Source organism: Lutra lutra, chromosome 1, assembly GCF_902655055.1.
Source record: "Lutra lutra chromosome 1, mLutLut1.2, whole genome shotgun sequence".
Classification (NCBI taxonomy): domain Eukaryota; kingdom Metazoa; phylum Chordata; class Mammalia; order Carnivora; family Mustelidae; genus Lutra; species Lutra lutra.
This window is the reverse complement of record NC_062278.1, coordinates 70,473,526-70,491,804: the sequence shown is the minus strand read 5'-3', so window position 1 is coordinate 70,491,804 and position 18,279 is coordinate 70,473,526. Positions and strand designations below refer to the sequence as shown.

General features: G+C 34.4%; 1 protein-coding gene across 3 annotated transcripts in view; it reads right to left on the bottom strand.

Moving 5' to 3' along the window:
• Nucleotides 1–1,704: 1,704 nt before the first annotated feature.
• The window catches only part of U2SURP (U2 snRNP associated SURP domain containing), a 55,385-nt gene continuing 38,810 nt past the window's right edge, over nt 1,705–18,279 (bottom strand). For all 3 annotated transcript variants that reach the window (XM_047727030.1, XM_047727037.1, XM_047727047.1), the window contains 5 exons: nt 14,642–14,801; nt 10,009–10,119; nt 7,387–7,505; nt 5,830–6,006; nt 1,705–4,663 (listed from right to left, as the gene is read on the bottom strand). In XM_047727030.1, the coding sequence (XP_047582986.1) occupies nt 4,525–4,663; nt 5,830–6,006; nt 7,387–7,505; nt 10,009–10,119; nt 14,642–14,801 (706 nt within the window). In that variant the 3' untranslated portion in view covers nt 1,705–4,524. The remainder of the gene's footprint in view (nt 4,664–5,829; nt 6,007–7,386; nt 7,506–10,008; nt 10,120–14,641; nt 14,802–18,279) is intronic.

The window sequence follows — 18,279 nt, the reverse complement described above, 5'->3', positions numbered from 1 at the left end:
TTAATTTTAAAAGAAACCAATGGATTATTTTAATGTAATAATGATATTGTGGTTATGGCAGATTTTAAAAAGAAAACATTTAGAGGTACATATATGCAAGTTGATTGGTATTTGGGATGTTTGTCCTAATCTTGCCCAGTGAAATAAAAAGGAACAAAATGACCCTTCATAGAAGGGGGAACCAATAATAAAATTTCCTAATCAAGAGAATCATCTATCATGAAAATATTTTATTAGAGTTTAAACATATAAAATGTAACATTTTAGCTAGAACTGATAAATGTGACACATAATTTATTTGACTTGATAGAAAGCTGCTGAAAACCAGACATGGTTTACTGGGCTCACATTAGAAAAACTACATGGAGAAAATTACATGAACAGGCTAGTTTGCTATGAAAACAATGTATTTTTATTAAAGTAATTAAAAGTCAAAAAACAACAACAAAAGGGAAATTCCACAACCTTTGCAACTATATAATCTTTATGTAGAAAAACTATAAAGTGACAGTCTGGAAAGCAGCTCCACAATAAACTTAATCCTTACATCAAGAGTAACTAAATTATGGAATCCGTTCACCCAAAAGAAATTGTCTTGCTGTAAAGTATTTCAGCTGAGCTGATTTCAACTATATTATTCTCATTCCTGAAAAATTGTCTTTCCTGATATTTCGAATCACCAGAGATGTAACGTACAAGAGCCTGTTGAAGTAAAAGGAGAAAACAAATACTCCAAGCACAATTACATGTGAAAATGAATGAGGGCATTTTCTCTATAGAGCTACAAAACTATATAAATAACCAATGATACACATAATCCATTTACACCAAAGCTCCATGAGGTGGTACTGAGTAAACACTGAGGCATTGAATTTTCAACAATGGAACATGGCTCACTCTGAACAGCAGCACATTCCCACCTTTTAGTCGTCTATCGTCACAACACTTCCCCTGGGATCTGCATTTGGGGATTATCTAAGTCCTGGGAAGTTGATAACAAAAATGAAGAAAAAAAGCCAAAAGGCAACAAATTAAATACCCCCTACAATCTGTCTAAAACCTGCATGTGAAATAGGAAGAAACCAAGCACTTTGTGAGCTTTTACAGTCATGTGTTCAACTTAGACTAGTGTCTTCATTACTATCTGGACTGTATTTTCTGTAATTTGCTTTTCCATGAAAGTATAAAAGGAAAAGGACAAAGAACAAAGCTCAAATTTCGTAAATGTACTATCTTAGAAAAGTGGTACTATTTATTTAAAAAAAAAAACAACCTTCTCTGTTGAAGAGATCACACTGTTGTGGTCATCAGAATAGCTTAAGCCACTTTGGCAATACAGGGATTTATTTGCTCTTATTTTTTAATAATCATAATGATAGGCTATTATCACGGCCACATAAATTCAGAATTTATGTGATCGCAAAGGCAAATGTGTAGAACACAGCTAATAAATTAAATCATGGTTGGAATCTCTTAAAAATATTTTCAAGACTATTAAAATCTGGGGGGAAAATACAGAAGTCATAAGCAAGCATTTCTTCTAAGATTCTTTAATTGGGATAAAAGTCTCAGGGTTAGCTCACAGGAATGGTCTGCAATAAAGAAAAATTAGGTCAGTGTCTAGTAATTTCTGCAAACTTTAGCAGAAAAGCCAAGAACATTCTGAGCATCACAAAAGCATTCTTTTGGGTCAGGGCTTTTTGCTGTTTTAGTTCTTTAATCTTTTAACTTCTCAACATGTTACAGTTTAGAAATGTCCATATGCTTAACTAATGGGAATAAGGAAATACAATGTCACAGAAAAGATACACAAACATGATCCCTTTCAATCATAGGTCTCTCTTTGGTAAGAAATAGACCACCATTTATTTACTTTCTCTCAGTGTAGGAGGAGATTAAATGGTATTAACCTGGTAAGAAATCCCTGTGTATGAATGTTAGGACAGAGGGTAAAGAGTTTAAGCCACACTCTTTGTGAAAAGAGTAGGTAACCGAGGATTTCCTCTTACTCGTAGCTATGATAGAGCAAAACCGTCTACTACAGAGCTGGACCAGGTTATTTCCTGTAACTAGAAAGTTATCCTATGAACGTTTTAGTCAACCTGAAGAAATTCTGCTATCTAATGAAGAGTGCTCTTTAGATGTGAAACATGAATAATATGCTATTTTTTTTAAAAATGGTAAAGTATCTCCCTCCTTAGAATTCACCAATTTCTGATCTTGTTAAACTTTCATAGAATCCATGAAGAATTAAACAGGCTTATTCTAGATATTTTCTAAGTAAAATTGGAAATAACCATTTGCAATTCCAGAAAAAAAAAAAAATCCAATACAATCTAATACACACATTAGTAAACTCTACAGAACACATACTCTATCAAGCCTAAGCAATCCCCACCCACCCACCCAAAGAAAGCCAATCTAATCCTCCTTAAGATATTCGTTGTACCTGGATCCACATTAAAAGAACTGCTAATTCCACTGCAGTAGGAAAAATACTACAAATAAGCACCCAAAACTGACCTAACAATTTCTACTCACTCCTCCTTCTTCAGAATATTTTTTTTTGAGAGAGAAAAGTAAGCATTCCTTGTAATTTGACTGCAAAAATCATGACCTGCCATATTGTGTCTAAGCCTATACTAGATACCAACTAATTATGGAATGCCCAAATCACCAGGAACTCAACATTGTTATTATTATTATTTTTTTTTTTTGCAAAGAAAGGTATATATAAAATTTCCTCCCCCCAGGCTAGCAACAGGGGAGAAAAAACACTTGAAAAATGGCTATATCTGTAGGTTTTTAAAAACCTTTAAAAATGGCTGTATCTGTAGGTTTTTAAAAACCAGCACCAAATGTTCACATTTAATTATTCTAAGCAACATTTAGGAATTAACATTCCCTAACATTATGAACAAACAAAAGAGTGAACAATAAGGGAATAACCTTGAAGCAATATTGCATGTTGGTAAGAACCATTCAGTCCAATAACCGGATTGGCTCATTTATAAAGCTGCTGTAGGTTTGCCCAGTTTGGAAATAGCACACCTCACCACCAGCTAATATACCTACTTCCCACATCATCGGTGCAGCCTATTTTATTTTATAACTAGGCAACATTAAATAAAGCAACTTGAAAATATAGTTTTAAAAAGGTAACTCAAAACAATCCATTATTAGAATGGTTATCTATGCTATTAAGGGGGGAAAAACCAAAACATCAAAACCACTGCATAATGTGTCCAAAAAAACTGAAAGATTCACAAATAGTAGTAGTGTCAGTTCAAGACTACATAACCCTTTATTACATTATATTGTAGCAATATTATGATCAACATTATACAAGTTTTCTTATTTCTTCCTCATACTGCAGCAATTTTATTCCCATTGTGTAACAGATTTTAACTCTGCAAATTGTTTAAATCAATTTTGCACCTTGAATTTACAAACCACTGGATGTTAAGTTTCCTGAAAACTATTTTACTTTTAAGCTTTACTTAAAGGTAAAGCTAAAACTCAATTCTTAAAAAACAAACAAAAAAAAAAACTAAGGTGCTTTAAATAGAACTTTGTAGAAATATACTGATACCAGTGTTTGAAAGATAACCTACACAGGGCTATAAAAGGGCAATTATCATACAAAAAACTTCTATGGCCAACTCTTGTTAGAAAATTTATTTTATAAATAAACTTCTTTCATGATAGAAGATGAAACCAAAAGATGGAGAGTTAATTTTTCCCTAAAAATAAATAGTTGCTCAGGACATAGGCTGAGTACACTGAAATCATATTGCTTCTTTGATAAAAGAAAAAATATTTTAGCCAGGCATTCCATTAACAAAAAGACCATGCCACCTTTCCTTAGTTTTTTGATCTCTGGGTACTAGTATTACCCAAGATAGCCTTATCGAAGAAGTTGGTTGGCAAACCTACCAAATAGGAATCTCAGGTCCCTTAATTTTGATAGTCATCTTAGTAAATATAAAACTTTAGCTACTCGAACAATGGAGCTTATAAAGTGCATTAAGTATAAGAAACACAACAGAAGTGCTAAACTCACTTAGTAGGACTTTAAGGGACTTGATGTCACCAATAGGGCAAAAAAACAACATTATAGTTTTCTGTTCAGATTTTATTTGAAATCTAATTCAAATTGTCAAAGCTACAAAAGGGGGGAAGACATCTGTATTATTTCTGCTAAGTCACAACATCCTAAAACAAAATACTACTACTGCCAGCAGATCCATTATACACATTTCTGATGAAATTCATTAGCACAATAAAAATTTCATCTTGAGAAACAGCCACAACAAAAGTAATTTATACAATATAAAACAAGGACAGGTCTACAGATGCAGTTACTCATGAGTTTACACATGCATTCACAAACAAATAAACAAAAAATCCAGGAATGCTCTTTCATTTGATTTTTTGTTATTTTTTTTTTTTAAAAAAAACAGACCATTCAGGCACAAAACAAAATTGCATTTCCAATAAGTGACAGCATCTTAAAAATTTATGTCAGTGTTTGTTTTTCTTTGACTTTTTATGAGACCTGTGTGGAGATCGGGACTGGGATCTGGATTTCTTCCCTGACTTTTTAGGGGATCTAGACCGTGATCGCCTAGACCTTTTAGGTGTCCTCGAACCAGATGGTGATCTGAGGAAACAAACAGAAACAATTTATCAAAGTACTCATATGATCAAAATGGACGATCCTTCAATTATCTAAAATAATCCTGAACAGAGCAAAATGAAAGTCAGAAATAAAAAAGGCTGTAAATTTCCCAAATTTATACTTTGCCTACTTTATACATATACACACACACAATTTTATACCTTCTGTGCACTGCATCAATCAGTGGTGTGCTTGCTTTAAAAAGACTCATTCCTGAGCCCTACCACTGCTCTATTTAATCAAAATCCCAAGAAGTAAGGACTGGGAATTTGCATTTTTAACAAGCTCCACAGGTTATTGATAAACCCCTAAGTCCAAACCTCTTCTACAAGGTAAAGTTCAAAATGGCATCTAAGATCATTCACAAAATTTTTTTCAACACAACAGTGTTGCAGACTATCTTCTTGAAGGAAAAAGCACCAACTACTACATATCTTTCAAGGGAATCTTTTAAGATACCATAATTCTGTTAAGTGCAGTTCATGAAGATTACCAAAACAAATAAATACGCTTTTTATATATGTGCAAGTGCCATTTAGAAAAGGAAAAACTTATCTTTCGTAAAAATTTTACTAAAAATGGTCACAAAAATAAATTTTTAGGCTATAAAGCAGTTTTAGTTCTCAGGAAAATTCCAATATATAGCACCAAATGAATAAAACATTTCTTAACCACTTTTCTGGAACTACAAGGAAAAAAAAAAAGTACATAACACACATTTAAATTACCCACTGAAGAAGGGTATTTATTTCCACAAATCTCTACCCAAGAACTTGCTAATAAGATGCAGGGGCAGGAGGGAGGGGGTAATGTATTTTCCTTTCAACCTTGACAAAACCAAAGAATATTCTATAGAAACTGAAGAACAGAATGAAAAGTAAAGCAGCTCCCCCTAGTCCACAGAAAACACTGGATATAATGTTTAAAATTCTTGGCTGGTCTTTACTTGATGGAAGCCTTCTTGTGCTTTAGTCATGAGGAGACTGGGGTGGGGAGGTGGGAAGGAATAATCTAAAATGGAAGTGTACTTCTCTGGTTTTCTAAAGCCCTTTTAAAAAATGGCTGCCAGCCAAATTATTTTCAAAAGCTGATAAAAATGACAAGGAAACTGGCATTTGAAATATTACAAAAAAATAACTTGCATTTACCTTTTGGCCTTTTTGCTAACATCTCTAGGAGAATCTTTGTGAGATGACCTGGATCGTGAGCTCTCTTTATGAGATCTTTCTGAACGCTCTGATCGCTCCGATTTGGGTGAAGGGGATTTCACTCGTCTACCACTGCTACTGCGAGATGGGCTAGGGGATGTGCTGTGTCGCCTCTTCCTAAGGAACAAAGCCCCCAAAATATTCCATAAGTGAGTAAAGGATCAGGAATTCATTTTCCTTCTACTGAATTAGCTATTAATTCCTATCAGTTTACACTAACTATTTTCACTAACCTTGTTAATGTTATTTTCCAACAACATTCAAAGCCCTTTATAAAGAACAAGAAAGTCTCAAAGACAGTTTGATCAAAACAAAAACTGAATTCAACTAAATTGGAGTTTCTTTTGCTATACAAGACTGGGACAATGGATAAAATTTCATTAAAGTCTCTGGTTAGATAACAGTATTTTTTTTTTAATGTTAATCCTCCAAACTTGAAACTTTTATTGTGGTTATGTAAGAAAATGGGGCATCATGTTGGCAAGTTGCTCTTAAATAACTGGGAAGAGGGAAAGGAAGGGAGAAAAATTTAAGCAAAAGTAGAACTATTTCAACATTTGTTGGAGAATGTGGGTGAAGGATATCTGGGAATTCTTTACATTATCTTTGTAACTTTTCTATAAATCTTAAAGTATATCAAAATAATAAAAAACCAGACAAACAAGTGGTAAATTTAGCATTTAGCCAATCAGTATACTATTTTATTTGTGCTTTATTTTACAACAGTATTATAGTATAATAGTATTATAGTATTTTACAAATACTATGTTATTTGTAATTATCTATAGAGTAACTAAGCCAGAATTAATTTATTTGCATTCACTTGGATATTAGAAAAATCTCAGTTGACTAAAGCAATTTTCTCTATTAGAGAGATTTAGGAACTGTGAAAGTAAAATAAAAACAAAAGAGAAAATGATTTTGATTAGAATGAAGACAAAGTGAGGAGTGGGTCCCTATGGCCTATGTACACAAACTCCATTTAGACAGGACTGGGAGACTCAAGGTTAAAAAGGTAGCAGCCTCAGCACAGCACAGAAGAAAAGCTTATACTAGAGGCAACAAGGAAGGTGTAGCAAGCCTGTTTAGTTATTTAAACCTTAGGGTTGATACATAATATGGTAACTGAATTCTTGCACTTAACTAAGGCTAAGGTACCATTTGAACCATGCAATGGGATTATGTCCTAATTAACCAAGCCATGTGCCAACTAACTGCCCCATTTCTCAGTTAATTCTGCCTCCTACAGGCAGGAGCCAAACATGTTTATCATGAAAAAAATACTTTTCAAGTTTGTTGGCATCAGTGATGAAAACATTACAAAATGAAACATCATCCCAGAACTTAATTTATTTGGGGGGCGGGGGGGGAGAGAAGGCACGTAGTAATGTCATTTACTTTTTTTCTTATGTTCAATTAGCCAACATATAGTATATATCTTTAGTTTTTGATGTAGTGTTCAAAAAGCAATACAGACATTAAATGAGAAATGCATACCTTTCTTTCCTTGTTGGAGTACATTCATCTTTTTCCTTCTTGTCTTTGGATCGAGATTCCAATTTTTCTTTATCCTTTTTATCTCTTTCTCGTTCTCTTTCTAATTCTTTCTCTTTCTCCTGTTTTATTTTTTTAAAGAAAGAATATTTAGTCATTAAAAAATACCAATCTGGGTTAATCTCATTTATGCAATAATGTTTTACTTTTTAAATCACTACTGAAGGTATAATGCCATTTTTTAAAAAAATACCTACTCTTCCAGGAAAACTAGTTCTTTCTTCTACTTATGCTGACCAGTTACTGAGTCCCTACCATAGACCAAATAATTACTAAACAACTTTCCATATACCATTGCATGTAATACTTCAAAACATCCTTAGGAATATTACTAATATCCTCATTTAAGAGATGTAAAAGGAGACTCAGAAAGGTTAAGTACCATTTCATAGTCACACTGGATGGTGAAGTCAGGATTTGAGTCCAAGCTCTAGAGCAGGATTCTTAACTACTTCCTGTCCCTCCACTTAAAAAAAAAAGGAAAATGCCAACAATACACTGCCCCTTCTATCTTAAACTACAATAAAATAGTCAGTTGTGAGTCTGTAACAAGTTGATTTAATCTAAGAAAGCTCTCTCCAAAGCAACAGGATGAAAAGAAAAATAGTTATTCCCAATAATCGCCCTTCAGAAAATCTTATTAATAACAAGTACCACTTCTAATGGAAATTTTACATCCTAATTTATAAAAGTGCAAACTGACTACATGACTATACAATTATGTAGACCAGAAAGATGACCTATCTGCTTTTTTCCACTGCTACACTCGCCACTTCTCAGTTGAAATTATTTCTGTTGATAATATAATTAAGGGAGTGGCTACAGAAAATAAACCCATAAAGCCAACTTAGCTCTTCATTAATATGAATTTAATTTCTCTATGATTTATATGTATCAAGAAAGCTACCTGGTTGCTGATAAACAGCCTATAGCAGACGCTGCAAACAGAAATACTCTTAACAACAACCAGATAGTAAATACTTTCTGCTCTGTGGGCCACATACATTTTCTGTCCCAGGATTCAACTCTCTCATAACAGTCCAAAAGCCACTATCGATAATACGTAAGTGAAGGCACATGGTTATGTTCTAATAAGCTTATTTAAAATTAGGTGATGGCCTGTGAGGTGATGAGTCTCCTGACCCCTGGTATATACCTTCAAGAAACACATCCTCCTCTCCAGTTACAACCATGGAATGCAAAAAGATTAAAATGATATTACATGCATTACAATCATCAGGACCAGTGAGTATCTCAAGGTTTAGTCTTCCATGCAGATCAAGCACCTGCCACCAACTCCAAAAAGACTCAGAGAGTACAGATACACCTTTTTAAAAATGTGATTTTTCTTTTTTTGAAATACAAGATTTAGAGTACAGATTTAAAAGTAATGCAGGGGATGCCATCTTCCTCTGGTGATCTGTAGGAACTATTTTCCTAATTGATAATTTTATAGGAATCAAACTAGGTAAAATACTTAAAATATTTTAAACAATTTAATCCTATAAAAGAGTAACATTAGCTATTATCTCACAATCCTACAAAATTGGGGCTATTGATCTAGTTTCACAGAGAACAGCAGGCCTCAGCAACTTGCCTAGGAGCACAAAGTGAAGGCACACAGGGAAGGGGGGCACCAAGACCACACAGGTGTGTGCGGCACCAAAGCTATCTGACTACACTGCTGCTCCCATCACCATTACTCTGCCATCAATAGCTTTAGTGAGTCTAACTCTGTTCTAGCTTGTTCTTATTTCTCTCTCTCTCTAGTCTTTTTGCAATGATAGTCAAGATATAGGTAAAATTAATAGCAGTCCCAATAAAATTCCAGGGTTCTTTCAACAATTAACATGCGTTCTAAAATTCTCTGTATATAGCCACATACTTTTTACGCATAAAGAATTCAAGGATTGGGGCGCCTGGGTGGCTCAGTGGGTTAAAGCCTCTGCCTTCGGCTTGGGTCAGTATCCCAGGGTCCTGGGATCGAGCCCCACATCGAGCTCTCTGCTTAGCGGGGAGCCTGCTTCTTCCTCTCTCTCTCTCCGCCTGCCTCTCTGCCTATTGGTGATCTCTGTCAAATAAATAAATAAAATCTTAAAAAAAAAGAATTCAAGGCTTAGAATTCACTGATGAGGTAGTCTACTACTTGGTGTCCCTCTTTGGAAACAATGGAAAAGGAGTCCTAAATCAACTTCCCAAACTAATTCCATCTTTGTCTTTGTGCCACTACTGAGGGTTGCTGGCATTTCACTGTCACAAACGTTGAAGTTTCATAATATACAGTCTTCCAGTTTTAAAAGCATGCTCTTCGCAGATTTTCTAGTTCACAGGTAGCATATCCAGAATAATAAAGTAGGGTGCTGTTGCCCTGAGACTCTTTTCCAAGTTGAAATAATTGCAAAACATCAAATTTCAAATGTTCCTGTCTACCAGTATTCAGCATTTACACATGAAAGGATGTAATCTGAGATATACATTTCCTTAAGTATACCAATATACCAATATCCTAGTAGTCAAACAAATAACTTTGGAAAATGCATGTTATTGAATATACTTATTCCTTACTCGTTGAAGAAGTTTATCTCTGTAATGTTCTACTTGCTCCTGAAAGCTTTGGCCTGGTTTTTTAGGTCTTTTTCCAGATTCCAATTCATCCTGAAACTTCATAACTTTGAGCTGTGAAAGAAGATATTTTAAAAATAAATCTTTTCATCACTATAGTCTTTTAAGTAGTGCTTTACTTCTTAAAAAAATGTTTTTCCTTTGAAATAAGTGTGTAAAAAGAAAAAAACAGAAACACAGCACAAAGTAGTAACTGATTAGAACTCAGTCAAAAATATAACATCAACATAAAGCTCCCTTATCTGAAAGCCACTTATTAGAGAGCTCAACCATGCAGAATTCAAGTGATCACATGTGGGCTCACATGCTCTCTATACAGCCACATGAGATGACTCAAAAACCCATGGACTACTATAGTTCATGCCCTTAAGAATCTACTTATTATCTCAGCACAATGATAATGAATTTGCTATCTGGCTCCCCAAATGTGAAAGGCAAGGCTGCTAAGCACAACCTACTTTCAACAAGATAGGACAGCAGGCACAACACAAGATACATAACCATTTTTTTTTTAAAACAGCATTCTTTACAGTTCATGTAGGACCAAACACAGAGCTGTAGAGTTTGAAGGTTTCACTCCATTTACAGTATAGTGCAATCACTGAACATCAAGACATTAAGAAAAGGTTAAACCACAGTAGAAATATAGAGTACATACTAATAAAAAAAAGATTAGAAAACCTTCCAATTCTGTTTCTTGTCATTTATCCATGAGCTCAAAACTATTCAATTCACCGTTTGCACATATATTATATATTTTGATTATTTTAATACATATTGTATGTTAATACATATTCTCTATAGGTTCACTTATGTTACATATATAAATATATACTTTGTTATCTGTTATATTAATATAAACATAATTATATAATACATATTATAAAAATATATATTTAAATTAGAATCTAAAGATATATATGCATCTTTACTGAACTAAGGGAGAACAAGTAAGATGAAATGCATGAGAACTCAGAGAATGTTGGAGGTGGACACAGAAAGCACATACAGATCCACTGAGTTATAGTGCCAAACCTGTCCACCTTGTTTCACTCAAAGAGGGGAAGAAAACACTCTTGTCTAACAGAATTATTGTATATGCAAACATCTTAACCTATTTTATTAAGCACTGATAGGTCCTTTAAATGGACTAAATGTTACTATAAATGTTTCATTTTTATTTGGAAACAAGACCTCATTTGTTTTAGGTCCCTGCCCCGCCCTCACTACAAATGAGGTTTCCAACAGAATGGCTACAAGTTACAAAAACTTTCTTCCATTCAAAGTGTTACTTTCACTATTTTTGACTTCATGAACATTTCTCATACATTTCCCAATTTTTGCCCTTTTTCTCCTTGCACTTCTATAATCAGGGTCATTTATAATCAGAGATTTGAAGTTCCTGCCTCTTTCAAAATGCTTAAAAAATCTTTCCATTTTGTTGTTTTAATGAGGACTACATTTTAAAACACAGAAGACATAAGGGTAAGAGAGAGGGGAAAGGGGGGGAAGAAATGTAAATGTCTCACCTCACCACTGTGTGTAGCCTCCTATGACTAAAGTGACTCCGTTCTACAGAATGCATTTGCGGCAAATCGGTTTAAGAGTTAAGCACCCAAAGGTCAAACAGACCCCAGTGCTACTTTGGAGAATGAAAGGTATTCCTAAAAAATCTTTTTAAAAATCATTATAAAATCCTTATAGTACCCGCTCATGTGGCCTAACTCAGGAAAAACACAAGTCCAAGGCACCCAGAAAACAGGTGACAAAAGGTCCCAACTCAAACGAGAACAGCCCAGGTAATGGCTTGATTGCCAGCTAGCTATCTCCCTGTTGCCCTGGGACAGCAACAAGGATCACCTTCCAACTCAACTACCCACTTTTTCTTCTGGGACCAAGGCAAAAAAAGGTCTTTCTGCTCCAACAACAAAGAAGACACTCCCCCACACCACCAACCAACCCATTCGTTCCACACCTCCAACCTTGTTGGTAGAAGTGGGGATGCAAACAGAATAAGAAAAGGCAACTCCAACATAGGTCAGGCTCTAAGCAGTTATCTGAAAGATTAAGAACTTCCTTCCAGCCAACACCAGTAATACTCTATGCCTGCATGTTTTCTAAGTGCCCTGTGAAGAATGTCAGTATTTTATAACACAAATTCTTTGGTTTTATTAATCCCATGCTAAAAAATGTTCAGCTATATAAGTGAAACCAGTCAAAGACAAATACCATATGTTTTCACTCATATGTGGAATCTAAGAAACAAAACAAATGAACAAAGCCAGGAAGGGAGAGAGACGCAAACTAAGAAACAGACTCTTAACCATAGAGAACAAATTGACAAACCGACAGTTATCAGAGGGGAGGTGGAAGGGAGGGATGGGTGAAATAGGTGATGGGGATTAAGGAGTACACCTGTGATGAGCACCAGCTGGTATGGCACTGCTGAATTACTGCACTGTATGCCTGAAACAAATATTACACTGTGTGTTATCTAACTGGAATTTAAATAAAAACTTAAAAAATGTTCAGCTATAGACATCTTTATTACAATATATTTGAAAAGAGTTTTCAAAAAAAACTACAATATGTAATTTTGTTATAATAATATATAGTAATATAACATATAACACTATAATAATGACCATATATATATATATATATATATATATATATACCCTTATTGAACTAAGGAAGGACATATAAGTTGAAAAGCATAAGAACTTAGAGGATGCTGGAGGTGGAGGTGGAAAGCACACAGAACCTGGATCAAATTTAGGGGCAGAAAAGAGGACAGGAATAAATCTCATGAGCCCTGAGTTCTAGTTCAAATTTGCCACCAGTTGTGAATCTTTATTCCATACAACTAAATCTTAATGGAGAAGAATTAGGTAACTCTAAAATGAAGCCAAGACCTAGATTTTAAAATTAGGGATGTGGCTCACAACTTAAATCTCAAAAGGGTAGTAAGTTGTGAGAAGTAGGCACTACATGAATAGGAGAAACAATGAGAGTATATAACAACGGAAAGGCCAGATAATCAAAGAGCACAGGAAGTACAGAAATGGATGTATGTAACCACACACACACACACACACGTAAGTGTGTATATATATATCACAAACACACACACATACAGAGACAGATACAGTGTGGAAATAATAATGTTCATAAAAACCATCCAAGTTACCAAAAAGTAAATTATGTGGTTTTCTTCTCCAATTTAAGCCAATAAGGAAATAGAGTGTTTAAAAACTATCCAACAGTTTTGGCATTTAAAAGGGGTAACTTCACTATCAAGAAAATATATTTTTATTCAACCCCAGCAAGGCAGAGTTCAGTAAGGTTGAGAAGAGTTCTGAGAGTTAAGAAGGGGCATGTGCAACTTGGAAAAAACCCACAGGTGGAATACATTCACTGATACATTTCTGCCCCTAAAAAATTTATAAGGAATGTATATAAATACATCCGAGGAAAAATGAATCAACATGTTAACTCTGAAAATCTCTCCTCTTCACTTATAATACAGTATTCTGATTCCGTGTAAGGTTAAAACAAAATACTTTCCCTGTTAACATTCTGGCTTGGTGATATCCAAGAAAGAGTTTGGCAAAAACTTGTACCAGTGCAACAGTGATTAGAGAACTGGAAACAAGGAAACCACTATGGCAGATATTATAAAGTAGTAAGAGGAATAGTGCTGACACACAGTAGGCACGCGAGATACTGTTAGTTAAATTAACAGATAAAGAATTAAAAATACACTCTCATATACACTTCTGAGACCCGGCTGAGTGCTACACCAGCGTTTACAGGGAATGTTTCATCTCCCTGGGGCAAGGAATGAGGAAAGGTTCCCATTACAACACCCTTCCTTCTCTGATATGTCTGACTAGTTTTGGTAATAAAAAAGGCATTAAAAAAGGAGAGGGTATTGAGGGAGGGAAAAATCGGCTTGAGATTGTTCGGACTCATTGTCCTAAGTTTTCCCCCTTCTTACTGTTAAGTCCCACTTAATATCTACTCTCCCCACCACAGAAGGATGCAGATACTTAAAATGATCACGTAACTTGAATGTGCCAGAAAATCTCTCTTTTCCTTGTTACATACTATGTGCACTCAAACGTTATGGACTTCATAATGCCAAATGTAATGTACTCATTGGAAGAATCAGTATCTTAAAAGGATCTCCTCTGTGCCAGGCACTAGATTTATGATGATGAACAGACAAGCGCCACAGCCCTTTCCCCTCACGTAAATCACAGCCTCGTCGGGAATAGAGACATTAAACAAGCAAGCTAAGGAAATAAAATTAAATAAAACACATACCACAATACATGTAAAATCACAAGAGAAATAAATAGGAAGAAGTAAGCAAATGCTGAAGTGTAAAAAAAGGATAGCAGGAGAGAAGGGATGCTTGAACCAAGAGGCCTACAGTAAGCCAGGTGGTATGAAGGTTTCCAGGCACAGAGAACATAGTATACAAAGGAATGATGCCAAGAGGGAACCTAGGTCGGTGGAAAAGAGAAAGAAAGCCAGTGAAGCATAGTTTCAACCTCATTGCCATACTAACTTCAATTTCACGAAGTTTAGCTCGTTTTTCCTCACTCATTTCAGAGTACTTCGAGAACTTGGACTCAGTCATTTCTTCTTTGATTGGATTAGAGTACAAATGATGTTCTTCTGATTTGGAACTTTGAGTATCTTCTTCATCTTCACTTTCTTCTTCTTGACTGGAAATAAGCAGAACATATCATATGTCAAGGCAAGAAAAAAAAATGTTACATTTTACAGTCTGGCTTTTTTATTTTTCACTGTCTCAACCTGTAAATAATGTTAACAAAACGTAAGAGGCCAATTCATCACTAAAACATTTCTAGAAAATATTTTACCAAATACTACAATTTTATAAAACTCTTACGTTTCTTCCACATAAAAATTTTTAGCTTCAGCATAATCACTTTAAGAAATTCTGTGTGTGTTAAATGTTATCTGTGTGCCTTTCATTCTGCAACAAACTTTTCTTGCAGTGTTAAGTGAAATGAATAATCAGGCAATGATTCCCCGAATTTTCCAGTTAAGCATGAGTTTGGGAAGCCTAACGTTAAAAAAGCCAAATGTATTTTACCTTTTCTTCAGCAGAGGCTATACATTGGAAAATACATGAGTTTGTGTCACACAGTTAACTATGAAATAATGTACCATGTAAAGACCTTATCTGATTAGCACATAACCCTAGAAATAAAGCAAAGTATAAATTTTAAATATTATCACACATTAGTACTCATGTCAGAGTTGATTTTGAAAACTGTACTGGTTCTACGTCAGCCAAGAAGAAAATGAAAAACTAAGTGATTGCCAAGGGTAAAGATACAAAGAAGAAAATAATCTACCCTTCACAAACAATATAGTGGAAACAGATAGGCAAGCAACTATGTGCAAAGCTGGCCCTCACTGCTGGACGGAGACTGACAAAAATGTTCTTGAAACACAATTGAAGGGGCCCCCCAAAAAAGCTGTATGCTCTGGGACAGGGCTTTGTTGTGTACATATATGTCAAATCTGGGCAAAACATGTCATCCACACACAAACTCAGAATGTTTATGTATATACAAACAAAATTCCTTTTATAAACAATATTGATTACGACATATAAGCAGGAGTCCTTTCAGTATATATTTAAAGCCATTCATAATAATATGAAAGTAGTTACAACCAAATTTGTTCTAAATAAAAATAATTTGAGAGACTGATAACAGAACTCACAGAATGACAAGGAAAATGTAAGGAAGGCAGATAAAAAGAAAGTGTTCGCAATTCAGAATCAGAAATTTGGTATAAGACTATGCTACTAGCTTTGTAATACCTTACCCAAATGTCCTTTCCTGAACATTACTAAAATGTTTTACAAACTTTATACTCTAAGAGCCCCACAAATCATTAGTACCACATAAAGATACAACTCACTACAATACTTAAAGAAAACAGTAAAAGGAAACTATTTCTAAAGAAACAATATTCTTTTTGGAAATAAATCTTTAACTTAACACTTCTCATTCATTTGTCAGAAACTTCCTAAATGCAGATTTTAGTTAACTTTTTTAAACATAAGAATTTCTTGTTTTATGGTGCATAAATGCTTTACAAGTGTTTCAGATGCCTTTAAATGGTTAAACTATAGGCCCGAGTATGTGTAAACTATAGGCCCGAGTTTGCTGTGATTATTCCAGAAAGGGTCACTCAGAAAGGACGAGACACAATTAAATTGTGGTATCTAAGCAATGGAAACTACTTAGCCAATTCCAGCCTGTTATTTACAAAATTTCAGTAATTTTTTTGCAAATTCAAATATTCCTTAAACATCCTTCAACATTTACCTGAATGCTTTCAATTATAGACAAATACAGAGCAGAGCAGATAACTATATGGATTGACAAAGAAAAATGCCCATGACACTTAAGTGAAAAATGGGGTCAGAGAATAGTCTGTGCAGTATGTTATTATATAATTCATGCTTAAAATAGATATACATGGGGGCGCCTGGGTGGCTCTGTCGTTAAGCATATGCCTTTGGCTAAGGTCATGATGATCCCAGGGTCCTGGGATCGAGCCCCATATTGGGCTCCCTGTTCAGCGAGGAGCCTGCTTCTCCCTCTCCCACTCCCCCTGCTTGTGTTCCCTCTCTCTCCCTGTATCTCTGTCAAAAAAATAAATAAAATCCTTAAAAATATAAATAAATAAATAAAATAGTTATACATGTTTTATGTATACAGAGAAAGGATCTAGATGGCAAGACACCACACATTAACCACATTATTTACTTTCAAAGTAAGCTACACTTGACAACCTGAAATATGTATTCATTTTACAATTGCTATTTTAATTTTTCAGGGCCCAAGCAGTCTGTTCTCATTGGCTTTGACTTTAGCTCTTAGTTACCAGTGCTTGGTTCAGATCTCATCATAGTTTCATCCTACTCTTTTAAAGATATGAAAATTCAAGTCTATAAAACCATACAGAATTCACTATAAATGAAATTAAGTTACTACTTGGAAGTTTTCTACAAAACAACAGTAGGGCTATATTTTCTTTTAATCACCTTTCTGCCATAAAAATTAATTAACTAGTTTCAAAATGGCATTTTGGATTCAGCCACTAGAGAGCAGTAGTGATGCATAAGAAAATTTCAAGGACCAAAAAATTGTATGCAAAAAAAAAATCTTTTTCTTGCTTTGTACTTTCATAAAGTTATTTTTATGTTACTGTGATTTATTTGGAGCTCTTAAGAAAAATCAAAAATAAAAATTTTATTTCCTGTGATCCAGGCCTCGCTGTATAAACATGATTATTCTACTGTCAACACTAAAATGCAGTCACATTCCAAACTTTAAATATCAAATTTATGCAAAAAAAGTTAATACTTTTAGAAACACAACAAACTGAAGAAATATCCAATGGCCTTTTCTACCCTTCCTTCCCCCTAAATTAAATAATTATCTCATGAATACACATAATTATTTTACACCAGTGATGTTACAATGGTGAGGTATTAATAATGATGTATTACAGACATTAAAAAAAAGGTTAAAGCATTATTTTAAAGCAAACTGGACTGTCTCAATTCCTATACTCCTACTAAACAGCCCTAGAAAGGTATTTCCACCAAGAAACCACATCTACATTTTGTAAATATTTTGTCACAATCACTGCTGACTAGTTCTGATCATCCCAATATCTCTGGAAAGACATCATTGTTGCCAAGTTTTCCCCAGCATATCAACTGTGCTCCCACATATGCTGATCAATCATATTTCCTTAACAATCTAAATGCTACTAATACCCACTTTCTGAATCCATACAAATACCTAAACTGTGCTGGGACACAAAACAGATTTTCTCCTTTGTTCACTCTTCAATTTGAGAATCATTAAAAAATGTTTTGTTTTGTTTTTTAAAATAGAAACCTCTGCTTTGTGTTCTTGAGGTCATCTGTTCTATTTAATAAAATCAACTTCCTTGCAATGATTTAAAAAGGTGTCAAGTTCTACCTAAGAACTACCAAGACAAACATGCCAGGAGAAACTGGGAGCAGTATTCCTAGAGTCACATTCAATGTTAATGCAAAAACAATCCTGGGGTGATTACCCAAGAGCAAAATTTCTCTACATGTTAAAGGAAAGCTTTTTTTCTGTTATTTATTCTTAGTTCTTC